This window comes from Triturus cristatus, chromosome 7 (assembly GCF_964204655.1).
Source record: "Triturus cristatus chromosome 7, aTriCri1.1, whole genome shotgun sequence".
In the NCBI taxonomy this organism is placed as follows: domain Eukaryota; kingdom Metazoa; phylum Chordata; class Amphibia; order Caudata; family Salamandridae; genus Triturus; species Triturus cristatus.
In genome coordinates, this window is record NC_140590.1 from 1,850,118,436 (window position 1) to 1,850,139,947 (window position 21,512).

A 21,512-nucleotide genomic window follows, 5' to 3' on the forward strand; every position below is an offset into this window, starting at 1 on the left:
GGTTAATAAACCTAATTAAATTACTGTTCCAACTCCAAAACAAACTAAACTCAGGAAAAGTGCTGGATAATAAAAATAATTCAATTACTATTCCAACTCCTAAACAAACTAAAATCAGAGAAAGTGCTGGGTAGTAAACCAAGTGAAATTACTATTCCAACTCCAAAACAAAATAAACTCAAAAAAGTGATGGATAATAAACCAAATAAAATTCCTATTCCAACTCCAAAACACACTAATCTCAGGAAAAGTGCTGGATAATAAACCTAATTAAATTACTGTTCCAATCCCAAAACAAACTAAACTCAGGGAAAGAGTTGGATAATAAACCTAATTATATTACTATTCCAACTCCTAAACAAACTAAACTCAGGGAAAGTGCTGGATAGTACACCAAATTAAATTACTATTCCAACTCCGAAACCAACAAAACTCAGGCAAAGTGCTAGATAATAAACCTAATTAAAATACTATGCCGCGGTGGCGGTCACATCGTAATCTGACGTGTGGGACCGCCGTGTTGCAGGCGGGCGGTCCAAGGCACCACTATGGTGGTGGGCGGACTTGAGTCCGCCTGCCATCGTAATGACCCCGTAAATTCCAATTCCAAAACCAACTAAACTAAGGGAAAGTGCTGGATAATAAACCTAATTAAATTACTATTTCAACTCCAAAACACACTAAACTCAGGAAAGGTGCTGGATAATAAACCTAATTAAATTACTGTTCCAACTCCAAAACAAACTAAACTCAGGGAAAGTGATGGATAGTAAACCAAAGTAAATTACTATTCCAACTCCAAAACAAAATAAACTCAGAGAAAGTGATGGATAAGAAACCAAATTAAGTTACTAGTCCAACTCCAAAACCCACTAAACTCAGGAAAAGTGCTGGATAATAAACCTAATTAAATTACTATTCCAATTCCAAAACCCACTAAATTACTGTTCCGACTCCAAAACATACTAAACTCAGGCAAAGTGCTGGATATTAAACCTAATTAAATTACTATGCCAACTCCAAAACAAAATAAACTCAGGGAAAGTGCTGGTTAATGAGAGATAATAAATTACTATTCCAACTCCAAAACAATCCAAACTCAGAGAAAGTGATGGATAATAAAACTAATTAAGGGGGTTATTACGGTGGTGGAAGGCCCGCCACCGCTAGCAGTGCGGTGGTGGGTCTTCCGCAATCGGACAGCAACTGCATTTAGCATTGTGGCGGGTGCTGCAGCCAGCAGCACCCACCACAATGTTAACCATGCACAATGCCACTGCCACGGTGGCGGTGGCATCGTAATCTGGCGTGCGGGACTGCCGCGTTGCAGGCAGGCGGTCCTAGGCACCGCTATGGTGGCGAGCAGACACGAGTCCGCCTGCTATAGTAATGACCCCCTAAATTCCAATTCCAATTCCAATTCCAAAACCAACTAAACTCAGGGAAAGTGCTGGATAATAAACCTAATTAAATTTGTATTCCAACTCCAAAACACAATAAACTCAAAGAAAAAGCTGGATAATAAAACATAATAAATTACTATTACAACTCCAAAACTAAAAAAATCTCAAAGGAATTGCTTGAGAATAAAATATAATAAATAACTATTAGAACTCCAAATTTATAATAAATAAAGTATTTATTTTTACAAATTGTATCTTTATAATACATTTTAAAATTACTAAATGAATATTTTATTACAAATTAACTTTTTTGAAAATAAATTGCAAAACATATAGAAAAATTTGCTCAAATGTAAATACAACCTCAATATTTTTAATTTCTTTTTTTCAAATTTAAATTTTCATATTTACAAAAGAAATTTAAAACTTTCAATTTCTAATTTTAATAAAATTTAATTTTACTGTACACATTTTACTAAATAATTATATTTTAATTAAACGATTTAAAATACACCGCAAACATATCCCATATAAATACATCTCACATATAAATATTTGAAATATTAAAAAAATATGTTTGAATTATTTAAACTAAAAAAAAGGTAACTGACTCCCCACCCTTATCCCCTATAAACCCACAATCCTACTCCTAAAAGTTAAGAAAAAATTTAAAACTATTTAAATTTAAATTCAAAAATTGTAAATTACTCCCCACCCTTATCCCCTATAAGCCCAACATCTCACTCCTAAAACTTAATTAAAAAAAGAAAACAAAGTTTTTAACAAATATGTTTTAAATCTATTAAACATATAATAACTAATACTAATTTAATAATAATAAAATACTAACATTTCTAAAACAAAAAAATATAATTTACAACTATATTTTTGACATCGACATTTACAAATTTGATATTTTTGCATAACATTACATTTTATATTTTTAATGACAAGAAAACTTTTCTCGATATTTTTCACCATCGATATTCTTGAGTTGATATTACTGCAATTTGATATTTCCACGTCGATATTCTGTCTCTACACCGTCAAACTCAAGCCAATGGCTAAAAGAAGCTGTTTGAAGACAGCGAATGGTTGACAGGGGCCATAACCAAAGCCCAACCTATGTTGATGGTCAGTGACTTGTCTTGTTGACAGCTGTGCTGTCAAAAATAACCCCCTCATAAAGATGCACATTTAAAATTGCTTTTTTCATTTACTTTTGGCAGCTCCGGAGGTGGTTGGAGCACCACTCTGTAATTTATCCTGCAGGAATCAAAGCCATCCTCAGCCAGCCCAAGGTCACGGGGTTACTTCCAGTTAATCTTAGGAGGATGAAACATTTCTCCTAATAGGCACCATTAGCTGGTATTGGTGAAATGAAAGATGTAACAGGATATCAGGACATGCCCTGTGCCAGCGAGGAGATGAAGTAATGCCTTGGGATGAGGGGGAGGTGGGCTCAATTCTCAGTAGCTGGCACAGTTGTACCACGTGCCAGGTACCGCACAGCTTGTTCTATAAACAATGTTCTGGCCCTAAGCACCCCTCCCTTCCTCACACCTTTTACACCCATTATCACATTGTTCTGTTCCTCAGAAAACAAAAGTCAGAGCCTGTGAAAGAAACACCTCGAGCCATTGTGTACTTGTTAAACTTGAAGTTGTGGTCACTTCACAAGAGTTCTCGGGTTCCCTCCAGGCGTATAGGTTGTCCTGGTGGGGCAGGTTTACATCACTTATCAGCCAAGAAGACAAGACACAGAGTCCAGGGCGAGGACCGAGGCCTATTGTGAAGCCTGAAGATTTGTCGCAAGAGACAGAAGATGTTCTGTAACTGGAGCACCCTTCCATGGAACTGGGGCTTAGAGTTACCCTACCCCGCGGGGTGTAAGGGGAGAGGTAAAGAGGCAGGGGTGGTAGAGGGTGGCTGGCCATAAATAGCATCAGCCACTGGACACACCAGGTATACGTATCTGAGCTCCTTGTTCACAGGCCAGAAGACCTGAGATCCCACCACCATGCAGAAGATTCTAGTCCTATCACTGGTGGTCCTGGCTGTCAGTCTGGCTCACACCTGGGAGCACGAGGAGGAGCATAGTGAGGAACCCAGTGGAGGTAAGTGCATGAATTTATTTCAGCGCTAGTGCAGTACCCAGTGGAGGAATTTACTCTAGCCCCGGTGAGGAACCCAGTGGGGGTGAGTGCATGAATTTTCTCCAGCCCCAGTGAGGAACCCAGTGGGGGTAAGTGCATGAATTTACTCCAGCGCTAGTGAGGAACCCAGTGGAGGTGATTGCATGAATTTACTCCAGCGCTAGTGAGGACCCCAGTGAAGGTGATTGCATGAATTTACTCGGCGCAAATGAGGACTCCAGTGAAGGAATTCACTCCAGCCCCAGAGAGGAACCCAGTGGGAGTGAGTGCATGAATTTACTCCAGCATTTGATGCTGGGAAGGTGGCCCCCGAGCACAGGTCCAGCCGAGCTCTTCATAGAGTTTATGGTGCAGGGCTCAACAGCAGTCACAGAAATGGTCATGATGAATGATGTGATAGTGAGGGACCACAACACGCAAATCATGACGCAAAGCTTGACAGCAGTCACAAGAGTGGTCATGTCAAGGATTGACAAGATGGTGACTGTAAAGGAGGCAGCCACTGTGATGAATTGTTTGACAGGAGTCACAATAATGGTGATGACAATAAGTGACACAATGGTAACTGTAAAGGAGGCTGACATTGTGATTCATGATTTGACCAGAGGAACAATATTGTTGATGACAATCATAAGGTGACTGTAAAGGAGGCAGCCACTGGGATGCATGTTCTGACAGCCGTCACAAGAGTGGTCATGGCAATGAGTGACACAATGGTGATTGTAAAGGAGTCATCCATTCTGATGCAGGCTTTGCCAGCAGTCACAATAGTGATGATGACAATGAGTGACACAATGGTGACTGTAAAGGAGGCTGACATTGTGATGAACGGTTTGCCAGCAGTCACAAGAATGGTCATAACAAAGAATGACACCATGGTGATTGTAAAGGAGTCAGCCAATGTGATGCATGGGTTGACAAGAGTCACAATAGTGGTGATGACAATGAGGGACACAATGGTGATTGTAAAGGAGTCATCCATTCTGATGCAGGCTTTGCCAGCAGTCACAATAGTGATGATGACAATGAGTGACACAATGGTGACTGTAAAGGAGGCTGACATTGAGGTGCACGGTTTGCCAGCAGTCACAAGAATGGTCATAACAAAGAATGACACTATGGTGATTGTAAAGGAGTCAGCCCATGTGATGCATGGGTTGACAAGCGTCACAATAGTGGTGATGACAATGAGGGACACAATGGTGACCGTAAAGGAGGCAGCCATTGTGATGCATGGTTTGACAGAAGCCACAGGAGTGGTCACAACAATGGATGGCACAATGATGACTGTAAAGGAGTCAGCCATTGTGATGTATGGTTTGACAGCAGTCACAAGAGTGGTCATGACAATTAGTGACACAATGGTGACGGTAAAGAAGGCACACATTGTGATGCAGGATTTGACAGAAGCCACAAGAGTGGTCACAACAATGATGACTGTAGAGGAGTCAGTCATTGTGATACAGGATTTGACAGAAATCATGAGATATGGCGATGAGTGGCATGACAGTGACTGTAAAGGAGGCAGCCATTGTGATTCATGATTTGACAGGAGTCACAATAGTGGTCATGGCAAAGACTGACTGTAAAGGAGGCAGCCATTGTGATGCATGGCATGACAGAAGTCACAATAATAATAGAATAATAATAATACCGACACTTGTAGAGCGCGAACAGCTACCTCCAGCAGAGGTGTCCCAGCGCTGAAACAATAGACGACGAGCAGCCATGCCGCAACTCACAAGAATCCTGAAAGCAGTTTAAACTAGACTGAAAAGCCATGTTTTTACAGCTTTCCTGAATAGTGGTTCTGACTTAATCAGACGCATGCGGTTAGGCAGGGAGTTCCATAACTTGGACGCCCCCACTGTAAAAGATCTGCCGCCAAGGCGGGCTTTCCTAACTCGTGGAGTACAAAGCAGATTTTGAGAGTTGGACCTCAAGGCACGATTCTGTTTATAGATGCATAACCGGTGTCTCAAATAACTGAGGCACTTCTCATGAAATGACCGGAATGCTAAGGTGAGGGCTTTGAATTCAATTCTTTTTGCCACCGGCAGCCAGTGAAGCTCTTTAATGTACGGAGAGATGTGATGACGAAATGGAACACGTCTAATCAATCTCGCAGCCGCATTCTGTACCATCTGCAGTTTTTTTATAAGGTACGCTGGCAAACCCAGGTATAGGCTGTTAGCATAGTCCAGCCTAGATGTCACGGTGGCATGGACTCTGACCCGGCGGTAATACTCTGGCAGCAAATGTAGAAATTTCTGCAGGTGTCTCAGCATGCTGAAACAGGAGGCTGTCACTTGCTGTATCTGTGCAGAAAAGGAGAGATCTGCCTCCCACTTTACTCCCAGATTTTTTTCTGTGCCAGCTGGAACGGGCGGGGTGCCCATTTCCATTAGCCACCACAAATTTGCTGCAGGCGGCTGGATCTTGCCAAAGAACAACACCTCCAATTTCTCAGCATTGAGTTTAAGTTGGTTATTATTCATCCAAAGAGCGATGTCCTTCAGACAGCCTTTAAAATTCTTGAAAGAATCTGCTGACTGATCTTTAAAAGAAAACATCAGCTGTGTATCTTTGGCGTATTATATCGCCTTCATGCCCCAGTTGGCTATTAGTGAGAACAGTGGGGCTAGGTATACATTAAAGAGGAGCGGACTCAGCGCCAACCCCTGAGGAACCCCACACCATGAATATTTGAGCTCAGACAGATGAGGTTGCAGAGAGACACTTTGAGTACGATTTTTAAGAAAGGACTTTAGCCAGGCAAGGGCTACACCTCTGTTGGAAGGCGTTCCCCGGGGAGGCTGCGGAATGGGTTCCTGACCACCCTGAGGCCCACCTTTCCCAGAATTAGGCCGAGCAAGAGCAGGGAGGCCCTTCCTGGAAGGGTCTCGCACCTAGGATCGCACGCGCTGCGCTTACTCTCTCTTCGGATAGAGGGACACCACACAGTAGGTCGTTATAAGGCAATAAGCTTTTATCGGTAGTTGTCAGGGATCTTTATGATCCGGCAGGCAGGTGCAAAATTAATGCCACAAGCGGCAGCGATCTCGTGATGAGGGAAAAGGGGTAGCGGGACAGTCTTTGAATCAGTGTCTCTGCGAGGTATCCGGCGCACAGCTCTCAATCCTCGAGCTGAGGGGATGTTGCTTCTCTCGGCAATCTCTGCCGATTCTCTTGGAGGAGCGGGCCGTGAGTCACTCAGCAGGCACCGGAGGGTCGTAGTTCAGGGAGCCGCGACGGCGTCAGCAGGGCTCAGATGGTTCGGAATTCGGGGAGCCGCGACGGCGTCAGCAGGGCTCAGATGGTTCAGAATTCGGGGAGCCGCGACGGCGTCAGCAGGGCTCAGACGGTTCAGAGTTCGGGGAGCTGCGACGGCGTCAGCAGGGCTCAGATGGTTCAGAGTTCGGATAGCGTTCTTCTGTTCGGTGAGCGATCGAGCCGCGACCAGGTCAGCAGGATCTCGTCAGTCCAGGTCTTCTCTGCCTCTCGTCCCTTCAGCACCCCTTGTTATACTCCCCCTCCTCTTTGAAGTCCGGAGTCCTCGCGGAGAGGGGTCTGGTGCCTGGGGGGCGGTGTGTCGGGGTTTCCTGTCGCTCAGCCCCTTGATCTGTTCAGATGTGTCCGGGAGGGACTCCAGACGCCCAGCAGGAGAGGTGCCCGCTCACCGGGGGCCTGGTGGCCGATCGAAACCTCCCTCGGGGAAGAGACCAGAGGTGTGACAGAGTCGGCGCCTCTCGGTCTGGTTTGGGGGGGGGGGGTTCGTTCTCCCTCGGCCGGGCATGCGTGTTGGGGATCTGGTCGGCCCTCGGGATGTTGGTCCACGGAAGCTGGAAGGCCGTGCCCACGAGGTTCGGCGTGGTTGTAGTGTGACTTGCTGGTCGGGAGGGCCCACGCCACGAGGCCGGTCTCACACGTGCCCCCCCCCCAGCTGAAAGGCGGGGAGAACTACCCATCCACTTGGGAGTTCTCCTCGCTGAAGCGGAAGAATCGGGACAGGCCGTCCGCGTTGGCGTGGTCAGTCCCGGGGCGATGTTCCACAGTGAAATCCATCCCCTGGAGAGAGATGGACCAGCGTAGCAGCTTGGGGTTTTCCCCTCGCATCTGCATCAACCACCGCAGGGGTCGATGATCTGTTTGCACTCGGAAGTGTGTTCCGAACAGGTAGGGCCGTAGCTTTTTGAGGGCCCAGACTACGGCGAACGTCTCTCGTTCAATTGTGCTCCACCGCTGTTCCCGGGGCAGTAACCTTCGGCTGATGAAGGCTATGGGCTGATCTATGCCTTTGTCGTCGTACTGTGAGAGGACTGCCCCGATGCCGTGTTCCAAGGCGTCCGTCTGGACCACAAACTCCTGGGCGTAGTCGGGTGCTTTGAGCACTGGAGCCGCGCACATTGCGGCCTTTAGGGTGTCGAACGCCTTCTGGCAGGCGGGAGTCCAGTGTATTTTCTTGGGGTGTTTTTTGGAGGTTAGTTCTGTGAGAGGGCCTGCGATGCTGCCATAGTTTTTAATAAACCTTCGGTAGTAGCCGGTGAGGCCCAGGAAGGCTCGGACTTCCGTTTGGGTTGCAGGGGGTTCCCAGGACAAGATGGCGTTGATCCTTGGCTGGAGGGGGGCGACCAGCCCACTCCCCACCTGGTGCCCCAGATAGGTTACGGAGCCGTGCCCAATTTGACATTTGCTAGCTTTGATGGTGAGAGCCAGCAGGACTTGACGGAGGTGCTGGAGGTGCTCGGTCTATTGGGAGCTGAAGACTGCTATGTCGTCAAGGTATGCTGCGCTGAACCCCTCTAGTCCGGCCAGGACCCTGTTCACCAGCCGCTGGAAGGTGGCCGGGGCATTTTTCATTCCAAACGGCATCACTCTAAAGCGGTAGTGCCCATCCGGGGTGGAGAAGGTGGAGCGCTCCTTGGCTCCCTCGGTGAGGGCAATCTGCCAGTACCCACTGGTCAGGTCGAAGGTGCTGAGGTAGCAGGCGGCCCCAAGGCGGTCAATGAGTTCGTCGGCACGGGGGATAGGGTGAGCGTCTGCTCGGGTGACCGCATTGAGGCCTCGATAGTCCATGCAGAATCTCAGCTCGGGGGCAACACCCGGGGTAGTCGCTTTCGGAACCAGGACTACCGGGCTGGCCCAGGGGCTGTCGGAGGGTTCAATCACCCCGAGGTCTAACATCTTTGCCACCTCGGTCTGGATGCAGGTCCGGACCCGATCAGGGACCCGGTAAGCCCGATGTCTCACTGGCGGGCTGTCTCCTGTGTCCACGTCGTGGACACACCAGCTGGTGACCCCGGGGGTCAGGGAGAAGAGATCCGCGAACTGCCCTAGTAGCTGGCGGCAGTCGTCGGTCTGTTGGGCTGTGAGGGCGGTCGACAGTCTCACTCCCTCCACGGATCCATCGGTTTCCTTCGCCCCCAGGGGGTCTGGGAGGGGCTCGGTGTCTTCTTCGGCCCCATCGTCGGTGGCCAGGAGTAGACTTAATTCGGTCCGTACAAAGTGGGGCTTGAGGCGGTTCACATGGAGAACCCGGAGGGGGTTCCGCGGGGACTGCACATCGATGAGATATGTGACTTGGCTCTTCCGCTCGATCACCTTGAAGGGCCCAGTCCATTTATCTTGGAGAGCGCAGGGTCTCACCGGGGCCATGACCCAGACTTGTTGGCCTGGCTGAAACTCGACCAGCGTAGCATTCTGGTCATACCAGCGCTTCATCTCTTCTTGACTGGCCTCGAGGTTTGCTTCTGCGAGTTCCCTGAATTTTCGGGTCTGGTTGCGGAGCGCCAAGATGTATCGGAACACGTCCGGAGGGGTCCCCCGGGGGGTTGCTTCCCACCCCTCCTTGACCAGGCTCAGGGGTCCTCGGACGGGGTGTCCATATAACAGTTCGAATGGGCTGAATCCCAGGGATTTTTGGGGAACCTCCCGGTAGGCGAACAGGAGACATGGGAGGAGGACGTCCCACCTCCGGCGTAGGGGTTCCTCGAGGCCCATGATCATCCCTTTCAGTGTCTTGTTAAAGCGCTCGACTAGGCCGTTTCCTTGGGGGTGGTACGGGGTGGTGAATTTGTACGATACTCCGCACTGCTGCCAGAGGGACTTCATATATCGGGAGATAAAGTTCGTACCCCGGTCACTCACGACTTCGCGGGGGAACCCCATGCGGGAGAAGATCCCCATCAAGGCCCGGCCCACCACGGGGGCCGTCACGGTGCGGAGAGGGATGGCTTCGGGGTAACGGGTGGCATGGTCCACCAGGACGAGGATGAACCGGTGGCCCTGGGCAGGCTTGGGGTCCAGTGGTCCGACAATGTCGATTCCTACCCGCTCAAAAGGGGTACTGACGACGGGGAAGGGTTGGAGCGGAGCCTTGCACTTGCCCCCACTCTTTCCGCTGGCCTGGCACGTGGGGCAGGACTTGCAGTAGGCCTCCACATTTGCTCGCATCTTGGGCCAATAGAAGTGGGTGACGAGTCGTTGGTAGGTCTTATCTTGGCCTAAGTGTCCGGCCAGGGGTACATCATGGGCCAGGCCCAAGAGAAGACTTCGGAAGCGTATGGGTACCACTAGTACTCGGGCCGATCCCAACTTGGCCGACTTCTGTTCGCTGTACAGCAGTCCGTTCTCCCAGTATACCCAGTGGGTGCCAGTCCGGTCACCTGCTGCTAGGGCCTCGGCCTGTTGTCGGGGTCCAATGAGGGACGGGCAGGTGGATTGTTCTTGGCAGAACTCTTCACGGGAGGGGTCCCCTTCGCAGGGCCACGGGGCCAGATCTGGCAAGTCCCCGAGTTTGGTCAGGGTTTCGGGGTCGGAAGGCCCGGATTCTTCGCCGGGAGCGGTTGGTCCGTCCAGAAGGGGGTCGTTGGCCTCTGGTGGTGTATTCTGGATCTCGGGGATGGTGGCGGTGCTCAGGGGCATGGCCTCTCCCCCCTCAGAGGAAGGCGCCCGGAGAGTCATCGAGCGCGTGGTGGCGCATACCCACTCGGGTAGGCCCATCATCTCGAGGTGGGCCCTTCGTTCCACTTGTCCCCACGGGGAGTTCTCCAGGTCGTTGCCCAGGAGTCAGTCCACGGGCTGGGAGGTTCGGACCGCTACTTTTAACTTGCCGGTGACTCCCCCCCATTCGAAGGGGACTAGGGCCATCCGGCAGAGGCTCTCGGAATTGTCTGATGATATGACGGGGCGAAAGGCGTCAGGCAGGATCTGATCCTCGGAAATCAGGTGACAATGGACCGCCGTGACACTCGCCCCCGTGTCCCGGAGCCCCTCGATGCGGTGACCGTTGACCGTTACCTGCTGTCGGTACTTCTTCGTGTTGGCGGGCAGGGGCGTTCCGGGGACCATCTCCCGGTCCCCTAGGGAGACCAAGGCCATGGCGGCTGGTTCCCATTCTTCGGAGTCTTCCATCTCTTCCCCCAGGGCTACAGAGGCCATCTGTCGAGCTGGAGGGGTTGTGGTGGCGGTCCGCTGGTACAGGGGACACTGAGGGTCACTGGCATAGTGTCCGGTCTGTTGGCAGCGGAAACAGGTGATCCTCCCTCGGGGCCCCGGCCACCCTGGTGGCCCGGTGCTGGCCGGAGGTGGAGCTGGAAAGGGCGGAGATTGTCCTCTGGGAGGGCTGAGCGGGGATCCCCCCGGGAGCTCCCTTTGCCGGCCTTGGTTCCCTCCGCCCCTCTGGCGGGGGGGTCCCTGACTGTGGCGACCGTAGTCTCCCACGGGGCCCCGGGAGGTCCGGGTGTTCACCCACCGGTCAGCCTCGACGGCCAGTTTCCGAGGGTCTGTGAGTTTGCTGTCCAGGAGGTGCTGGCGCAGCTCTACGAAGCAATTAGCGGCCAAGTGTTCCCATGCGATTAGGTCGAACAGCTCCTCAAAGGTGGAGACCTTGCTGCCTTTGATCCATCCGTCCAAGGCCCGGCTGTAAAAGTTCACGTACTCCACCCAGGTGGTACCGGGTATCTTTTTGCAGTCTCTAAACCGTTGCCGGTACATTTCAGGGGTGAGCCCATATCTGGCTACCAGGGCCTCTTTCATGTGACTGTAGGAGTTCATCACGGTGGAGGGCAGGTCCAGCAGGGTATCTCTCCCCTCACTCAGGAACCGGCCCCACAGCCCAGCCCCCCAGTCTTTCTGCGGGACTCGGTGGGAGGTCATGGCGACTTCGTAGGCCTTGAACCATTGCTGAATGTCGTCGTTCTTATAGTATTCTTTCACCACATCTTTGGGGATGTGGACCTTTGGTTCCACGGTGGAGGAGATGGGTTGGGTTTCCGAGGGTCGGGCCTCCGCCCTCTTTGCCTTGAGCTCGATTTCTTTTAGGCTACGTTCGTGCTCTAGTTGGAGTTTCTTTTCTTCGTGTTCTCTCTGTCGTTTCTTTTCCTCTAGTTCTCCTTGTAGGCGTAACTGTTCCACTGCCAGTTTTTTTTCAGCCAGTTTTATCTCTCCTTCGATTTTTAGTTTTGCTAGTTCCAGTTCGTGGTTGCGACCTCTTTCTCGGTCCGCTAGTTCCTCTGGGGATAGGCCCCCCTCGGGGTCGCCGTTCCTCCCCGGGCTGCTTCGTGGTTCGTTGGGGGGTTCTCCTTCTGTTTGTGTCCGGGGAGTTTCTGCCTCGACCCAGGTTTTCAATGCCCCCTGGAAGTCCTCTTTCGTGCTTAGTCCGGTGGTAGCGATTCCAAAGTCTTTGCAAAATTGTTTCAGTTCTCGGTGCGTATAAGATTCTAACTGGTCTTTTTGAAATGCCGTGCTTGGGTTGATGCCTGCGGCACCTAGGGAAGTTTCTCCTTCCATTCTTCTTGGTAGTGCGTCAGCCGTCTACTGCACGATCTCTAGGTGTTGGCTCGGATCCCGTCGCCTGCCACCAAATGTTGGAAGGCGTTCCCCGGGGAGGCTGCGGAATGTGTTCCTGACCACCCTGAGGCCCACCTTTCCCAGAATTAGGCCGAGCAAGAGCAGGGAGGCCCTTCCTGGAAGGGTCTCGCACCTAGGATCGCACGCGCTGCGCTTACCCTCTCTTCGGATAGAGGGACACCACACAGTAGGTCGTTATAAGGCAATAAGCTTTTATCGGTAGTTGTCAGGGATCTTTATGATCCGGCAGGCAGGTGCCAAATTAATGCCACAAGCGGCAGCGATCTCGTGATGAGGGAAAAGGGGTAGCGGGACAGTCTTTGAATCAGTGTCTCTGCGAGGTATCCGGCGCACAGCTCTCAATCCTTGAGCTGAGGGGATGTTGCTTCTCTCGGCAATCTCTGCCGATTCTCTTGGAGGAGCGGGCCGCGAGTCACTCAGCAGGCACCGGAGGGTCGTAGTTCAGGGAGCCGCGACGGCGTCAGCAGGGCTCAGATGGTTCGGAATTTGGGGAGCCGCGACGGCGTCAGCAGGGCTCAGATGGTTCGGAATTCGGGGAGCCGTGACGGCGTCAGCAGGGCTCAGATGGTTCAGAGTTCGGGGAGCCGCGACGGCGTCAGCAGGGCTCAGATGGTTCAGAGTTCGGGGAGGCGCGACAGCGTCAGCAGGGCTCAGATGGTTCAGAGTTCAGGGAGCCGCGACAGCGTCAGCAGGGCTCAGGTGGTTCAGAGTTCGGATAGCGTTCTTCTGTTCGGTGAGCGATCGAGCCGCGACCAGGTCAGCAGGCTCTCGTCAGTCCAGGTCTTCTCTGCCTCTCGTCCCTTCAGCACCCCTTGTTATACTCCACCTGGGGGGCGGTGTGTCGGGGTTTCCTGTCGCTCAGCCCCTTGATCTGTTCAGATGTGTCCGGGAGGGACTCCAGACGCCCAGCAGGAGAGGTGCCCGCTCACCGGGGGCCTGGTGGCCGATCGAAACCTCCCTCGGGGAAGAGACCAGAGGTGTGACAGAGTCGGCGCCTCTCGGTCTGGTTTGGGGGGGGGGTTTCGTTCTCCCTCGGCCGGGCATGCGTGTTGGGGATCTGGTCGGCCCTCGGGATGTTGGTCCACGGAAGCCGGAAGGCCGTGCCCACGAGGTTCGGAGTGGTTGTAGTGTGACTTGCTGGTCGGGAGGGCCCACGCCACGAGGCCTGTCTCACAACCTCCAATACCAATGTCCTGGAGGCGCTGCACCAGCCTTAAGTGATCAACCGTATCAACTGCTGCCGACAGATCCAGGAGCACCATCATAGCTGATGCCCCTGAATCTGTAACCATCCTCACCGACTCTGCCACCTCCAGAAGCGCCGTCTCGGGGCAATAGCAGTGACTGCGATGAATGACATGATGGTGACTATAAAGGAGGCAGCCATTGTGATGCATGTTTGACAGGAGGCACAATATTGTTGACGACAATCAAAATGGTAACTATACAGAAGGCACCACTGTGATACACGGCATGACAATAATAACAATTGTGGTCACAACAATGAGTGACACAATGGTGACTGTAAAGGGGGCAGACATTGTGATGCAGGATTTGACAGAAGCCACAAGAGTGATCACAACAATGAATGACACAATGATGACTGTAGAGTAGTCAGCCATTGTAATGCAGGGTTTGCCAGCAGTCACAAGAATGGTCACAACAATGAGTGACATGATGGTGACTGTAAAGGAGTCTGACATTGTGATGCAGGGTTTGCCAGGAGTCACAACAATGGTCACAACAATGAGTGACATGATGATAACTGTGAAGGAGTCAGCCATTATGATGCAGGGTTTGACAGGAGTCACAATAGTGGTGATGACAATGAGGGACACAATGGTGACTGTAAAGGAGGCAGCCATTGTGATGCATGGTTTGACAGAAGTCACAGGAGTGATCACAACAATGGATGGCACAATGATGACTGTAAAGGAGTCAGCCATTGTGATGTATGGTTTGACAGCAGTCACAAGAGTGGTCATGACAATTAGTGACACAATGGTGACGGTAAAGAAGGCAGACGTGATGCAGGATTTGACAGAAGCCACAAGAGTGGTCACAACAATGATGACTGTAGAGGAGTCAGTCATTGTGATACAGGGTTTGGAAGAAATCATGAGATATGGCGATGAGTGGCATGACAGTGACTGTAAAGGAGGCAGCCATTGTGATTCATGATTTGACAGGAGACACAATAGTGGTCATGGCAAAGACTGACTGTAAAGGAGGCAGCCATTGTGATGCATGGCATGACAGAAGTCACAATAATAATAAAATAATAATAATACCGACACTTGTAGAGCGCGAACAGCTAACTCCAGCAGAGGTGTCCCAGCGCTGAAACAATAGACGACGCGCAGACATGCCGCAACTCACAAGAATCCTGAAAGCAGTTTAAACTAGACTGAAAAGCCATGTTTTTACAGCTTTCCTGAATAGTGGTTCTGACTTAATCAGACGCATGCGGTTAGGCAGGGAGTTCCATAACTTGGACGCCCCCACTGTAAAAGATCTGCCGCCAAGGCGGGCTTTCCTATCTCGCGGAGTACAAAGCAGATTTTGAGAGTTGGACCTCAAGGCACGATTCTGTTTATAGATGCATAACCGGTGTCTCAAATAACTGAGGCACTTCTCATGAAATGACCGGAATGCTAAGGTGAGGGCTTTGAATTCAATTCTTTTTGCCACCGGCAGCCAGTGAAGCTCTTTAATGTACGGAGAGATGTGATGACGAAATGGAACACGTCTAATCAATCTCGCAGCTGCATTCTGTACCATCTGCAGTTTTTTTATCCGGTACGCTGGCAAACCCAGGTATAGGCTGTTAGCATAGTCCAGCCTAGATGTCACGGTGGCATGGACTGTGACCCGGCGGTAATTCTCTATGATGCAGGGTTTGACAGGAGTCACAATAGTGGTTACGACAATCAAAATGGTGACTGTAAGGGAGACAGCCATTGTGATGCAGGTTTTCACAGATGCCATGTGAGTTGTCACAACAATAAATTACACAATGATCATTGGAAAGAAGTCAGCCATTGTGAGGCACGGTTTGCCAACAGTCACAATAGTGGTGCCGACAAGGAGTGACACAATGGTGACTGTAAAGGAGTCTGACATTGTGATGCACGGTTTGCCAGCAGTCACAAGAATGGTCACAACAAAGAATGACACCATAGTGATTGTAAAGGGGCTAGCCATTGTCATGCATGCCATGACAAAAGTCACAAGAATGGTCACAACAAAGAGTGGGTCAATGGTAACTGAGAAGAAGGCACACATTGTAATAAAGGATTTGACAGAAGCCACGAGAGTGGTCACAACAATGAATGACACAATGATGACCGTAAAGGAGTCAGAGAGTGTGATGCAGGTTTTGTCAGCAGTAACAAGCTTAGTCACAACAATGAGTGACACAATTGTGACTGTAAATGAGTCAGACATTGTGATGCTGGGTTTGCCAGCAGTCGCAAGAATGGTCGTGACAAAGAGTGACACGATAGTGATTGTGAAGGAGGCAGGCATTGTTTTGCAGGGTGTGACAGCAGTCACAATAGTGGTGATCACAATGAGTGATAGAATGGTTACTGTGAAGAAGGCACACGTGAAGCAGGGTTTAAAAAGTGGTCACAAGAGTGCTCAGAACAATGAGTCATAAGATGGTGACTGTGAAGGACGTAGACATTGTGGTGCACGGATTGGTAGCAGTCACAACAGTCGTCACAGCAATGAATGGTGAGTGTGAAGGATGCAGGCAGCCAATCTAGTGGTCACAAGAGTGAATGACATGACGGTAACTTTGAAAGAGGCAGAAACTGTGATGCAAGATTTGACAGAAGCCATGTGAGAGTCATGAAAATTAGTGATACAATAGTGTGTTGAGAAGGAGGCACACCTTGTCATGCAATGTATGACAGCAGTCACAAGAGTGGTCCTGGGAATGAATGACATGATGGTGACTGTGAAGAAGTCAGACATGGTGATGTAAGATTTTGCAGCAGTCATGAGAGTGCTCACAACATTAAATGGCATGATGGTGGCTGTGAAAGATGCAGGTTTGGTGATAAGGGGTTTGACAGAAGTCATTAGATATGGTGATGAGTGACACAATGGTGACTGTGAAGCAGGCACACATTGCCATGCAAGGTTTGACAGCAGTCACAAGAGTGGTCATGACAATTAATAAGAGAATAGTGTCTTGAGAAGCAGGCACACGTTGTCGAGCAAGGTTTGACAGAAGTTATGAGAGCGGTCATGACAATCAATGACATGATGATGACTGTGAAGGACGCGACATGGTGATGCTGGGTTTGACAACAGTCATGAGATTGGTTATGACGATGAGTTCAACGATGGTGACTGTGAAGGAGGCAGACATGGTGATGCTGGGTTTGACAGCAGTCATGAGATTGGTTATGAATGACGATGACTGACTCGATGGTGAATGTGAAGGAGGCAGACATGGTGATGCTGGGTTTGACAGCAGTCATGAGATTGGTTATGATGATAAGTTCAACGATGGTGACTGTGAAGGAGGCAGACATGGTGATGCTGGGTTTGACAGCAGTCATGAGATTGGTTATGATGATGAGTTAAACGATAATGACTGTGAAGGAGGCAGACATGGTGATGCTGGGTTTGGCAGCAGTCATGAGATTGGTTATGACAATGAGTTAAATGATGGTGACTGTGAAGGAGGCAGACATGGTGATACTGGGTTTGACAGCAGTCATGAGATTGGTTATGACGATAACTGACTCGATGGTGACTGTGAAGGAGGCAGACATGCTGTGCTGGGTTTGACAGCAGTCATGAGATTGGTTATGACGATGACTGACTCGATGGTGAATGTGAAGGAGGCAGACATGGTGATGCTGGGTTTGACAGCAGTCATGAGATTGGTTATGACGATGAGTTAAACAATAGTGACTGTGAAGGAGGCAGACATGGTGATGCTGGGTTTGACAGCAGTCATGAGATTGGTTATGAATGACGATGACTGACTCGATGGTGAATGTGAAGGAGGCAGACATGGTGATGCTGGGTTTGACAGCAGTCATGAGATTGGTTATGATGATGAGTTAAACGATAATGACTGTGAAGGAGGCAGACATGGTGATGCTGGGTTTGGCAGCAGTCATGAGATTGGTTATGACAATGAGTTAAATGATGGTGACTGTGAAGGAGGCAGACATGGTGATACTGGGTTTGACAGCAGTCATGAGATTGGTTATGACGATAACTGACTCGATGGTGACTGTGAAGGAGGCAGACATGCTGATGCTGGGTTTGACAGCAGTCATGAGATTGGTTATGACGATGACTGACTCGATGGTGAATGTGAAGGAGGCAGACATGGTGATGCTGGGTTTGACAGCAGTCATGAGATTGGTTATGACGATGAGTTAAACAATAGTGACTGTGAAGGAGGCAGACATGGTGATGCTGGGTTTGACAGCAGTCATGAGATTGGTTATGACGATGAGTTAAATGATGGTGACTGTGAAGGAGGCGGACATGGTGATGCTGGGTTTGACAGCAGCCATGAGATTGGTTATGACGATGACTGACTCGATGGTGAATGTGAAGGAGGCAGACATGGTGATGCTGGGTTTGACAGCAGTCATGAGATTGGTTATGACGATGAGTTAAATGATGGTGACTGTGAAGGAGGCGGACATGGTGATGCTGGGTGTGACAGCAGTCATGAGATTGGTTATGACGATGACTGACTCGATGGTGAATGTGAAGGAGGCAGACATGGTGATGCTGGGTTTGACAGCAGTCATGAGATTGGTTATGACGATGAGTTAAACAATAGTGACTATGAAGGAGGCAGACAGGGTGATGCTGGGTTTGACAGCAGTCATGAGATTGGTTATGACGATGAGTTAAACGATGGTGACTGTGAAGTAGGCGGACATGGTGATGCTGGGTTTGACAGCAGTCATGAAATTGGTTATGACGATAACTGACTCGATGGTGCATGTGAAGGAGGCAGACATTGTTGTTCAAGGTTTGACAGCAGTCTTGAGAGTGATCACGACAATGAATGATACGATGGTGACTGTGAAGGAGGCAGACATGGTGATGCTGGATTTGATAGCAGATCAACAGCGACCACAATGAGTGTCAGGATGATGATGGTGGAAACTGCGGTGTGTGGCCACCGTTATGAGCCAATGATAGTGACGTGGAGCTTGCAGAGATCACAACACACTGTTTGACAGCAGTCATGGCGAGTCACGGAGAGTCACATGAGAGAAGCCGTGACAGATTGCGATGTAGGGTTTCCAAGCAGTCATGGCATTGGTCACGTAGGTAACATGATCTAAGTTGTGATAGAGGACATGATGTAGGTTTTGACAGCAGTGATCGCAGAGATGGTAGACGTGATAGCAAACGTGATGTAGGTTTTGACAACAGTGATCACAGGGGCCAAGGTGACTTCTGCTGGGAAAGCCATTGAGCACTGCGCGGGCTTTGACAACAGTCGCAGAAATAATGACAAGTGGGATGACAGTGGCTCTGAGGTGCAGAGAACATGATGCAGGTTTCGACAGTATATGTGACAGCAGTCTTGAGAAGGGACACGCCGGCGACAGTAGAGCACTTAGGAAGAGGTGCACAACATGTGAAATGCTAGCTACTCGTTAAGTGAATCAGTGGAACAGCAGAGCATTTCAAAGTGGAGTTTGAGAACAGTATACGTCCAGAGCCATTCTATGACCTATAGGGGCCAAGTATACATACAGCAATGTCCACGGTGGCAGCATTAGTGAAAATATTGAGTATACATGATATATGCAAGATTTTTCCTAACGTGTCATTCATCAGAAATTTCCACAATCTGTTGCAAAGCAATTTGGCAGGTATTGCCAACAGATAATAAAAAATTATAAAGTCAAGATGCTGAGTGCTCAAGTGATCATGGACCAATAATTCGCAAAGTGAAAAATGTGCATAGATATAGGTGTAATTTAATACAGTATAGAAGAAAGATGAAATTTATCACCATATAATCCCGAGCTTTTTAGTCGCAGTTCATCATCCAATTAACCCCATGTATTGACAGTGTTTCGGCCTTTAAAAAAACTGGACGTCACCAGCAGGACAACTAGTAATTTGGGACCAGATTTACTAACACTTCACGCAATGCAGGGCAGCAAGCAAAGATCCTTGTGTGAGAGGTGTGGCTCACTGGTTAGAGGCGGCAGATCCGTAAGCAGAGAATCGGCCAGGGACCAGGGTTCAATTCCCGACGCGGCAGGGTCGTGGACCAGGGTCAAAACGGACTCGATAATTCTCGCCTCGGTACCTACTCTAACCAGGAACACACTCGGCAACTCTGGGCATTAGCTTGCCTCATCTCCACAACGGCCCCCCACATTCGCCGGGGATGCCTGGTTTCACCTTGGAGATACCCTGGAGGGACCATCTCACAGGGATAGCCAGGACGGGTTCCCCAGCGGTCTACAGCGCCAGGACGCCTCAGGGCAGCAGTGCGCTTTACAAGACACATACATTTACATTTACATTTGTGTGAAAGGGAGACAGCAGAAATGACCATATATATTAAGATATAATAAGGTATGGCACATTACTGATTACTGATGCCTCTTATTCCTGGCACACTGTGTGCTGCCTAGCGCCAAAGAAGGCACCCTTACACCATGGCTGCTTGCTTTTCTTAGAGGCATTTCCCTCTTTCTGTTGATGCTGCATGCTGCCAACAAGGAAATAATGAGGATAAATAAAGATATCTGTCCTCGTTACCCCCAGTTCAGGCATGTGGCTTCATTACCCCCAGTACAAGGAGGTGTAGCACTTTGGTGTAATCCCAAGAACTAATCACTTTAGTAAATCTGGGATTGTGGCCCTGTATGGGGAGCTCTGGTTCTAGGGTGTTTCCATCACTGTCACTTCTAAAGTAGCTTTACTAATGCTTTGTGTTGACTCTGCCCCGTGATTCATTGTCTCCTGTGTCCAGCTAAATCCCACCTTTACAGGGAGATGCTAGCTTCTCTCTTCCAGAAGAAACTCTGGCAAGTCCTTAGATCAGTGCAGTTTGCCTTCCCCTTTTGGGTTTCATTGACAGTAAATAATCAGCTCTCTCTGTCTTTACATGTAGACTGGTGGAACGCAGTGGATGAAAAAAGCAAGGAGAAGCCCGGGCAGTGCCCAGCGGAGACTGTCACAGTCGATGCCCAGATCACCCAGTCCCCATCAGCTCCTCCTTGTGTCAATGGGACAAATGGGACTGAACCAAACTGCACCGGCGAGGGGTCTCTCCCCACACCATCGCCTGACTGCACCAATGGAAGCGAGCCAAACTGCACCAGCGAGGGGACTCTCTCTACACCATTGCCTGACTGCACCAATGGAATCAATGGAACCTCTGCAAACTGCGCCAGCCCTGGGACCCTGCCCACCTCTACACCGGACTGTGCCATGGTCACCGCACAGAGCTGCAGCGAGGACTCAACATGTCCCACAAATGAGAAGTGCTGCCAGACCAGCTGCGGCAAGCGATGCCTGGACCCCATCCCTGGTGAGCTCTTTTCTACACATCCTTGTGAATTTGCGGTAGCACTTGGGTCACACGTGTCTGCTTTCTCCCTTTGTGGTGGTTTTGCCATCTTTCTCTTCCTTCATCTTTCCTCTTTGTGTGTTTTTCCCGCTCTTGATAACAGTAAATATCCGATGAGGAAAAATAAGGGCCTGTCCCCAAAAGTAAGTACCAGCAACCACTGGCTCAAATTAAGGACTGCTCTTGCATGCCTGTCTGAGATGTGCAGGGCGTTCTGTACTTTGGTGATAGACTGAAGCAAAACATGGCTATACCTTTGTCAACCTGTAAATGCAACTCTTGCTTACTCTGAGAAAGGGTGCAAGCACGCAAATGAGCGCAAACTAGTGACTTGGGAGATGGGAAGCTATGACAATGCATCAAATGTCACATTCAGCTCACAGTCCCGTAACTTCTGGATATTCTTAGAACGTTCTAAAGTATCTTGGAGCTCAGTAGTGCAGGAGACCTGCTGTCAACTCAGCTGGACTTCAGCCTCACCAAACCTGC

General features: G+C 49.7%; 1 protein-coding gene across 3 annotated transcripts in view; it reads left to right on the forward strand.

Moving 5' to 3' along the window:
* The first annotated feature begins 3,379 nt into the window (after positions 1-3,379).
* LOC146813440 (uncharacterized) overlaps positions 3,380-21,512 on the forward strand; it is a 37,672-nt gene continuing 19,539 nt past the window's right edge. For all 3 annotated transcript variants that reach the window (XR_014966978.1, XR_014966979.1, XM_085620200.1), the window contains exons 1-2: positions 3,380-3,520; positions 20,565-20,984. Coding sequence is in view for 1 of the 3 variants with exons in the window: in XM_085620200.1 (XP_085476326.1) it covers positions 3,424-3,520; positions 20,565-20,984 (517 nt within the window). In the remaining 2 variants the exon portion in view is untranslated. The remainder of the gene's footprint in view (positions 3,521-20,564; positions 20,985-21,512) is intronic.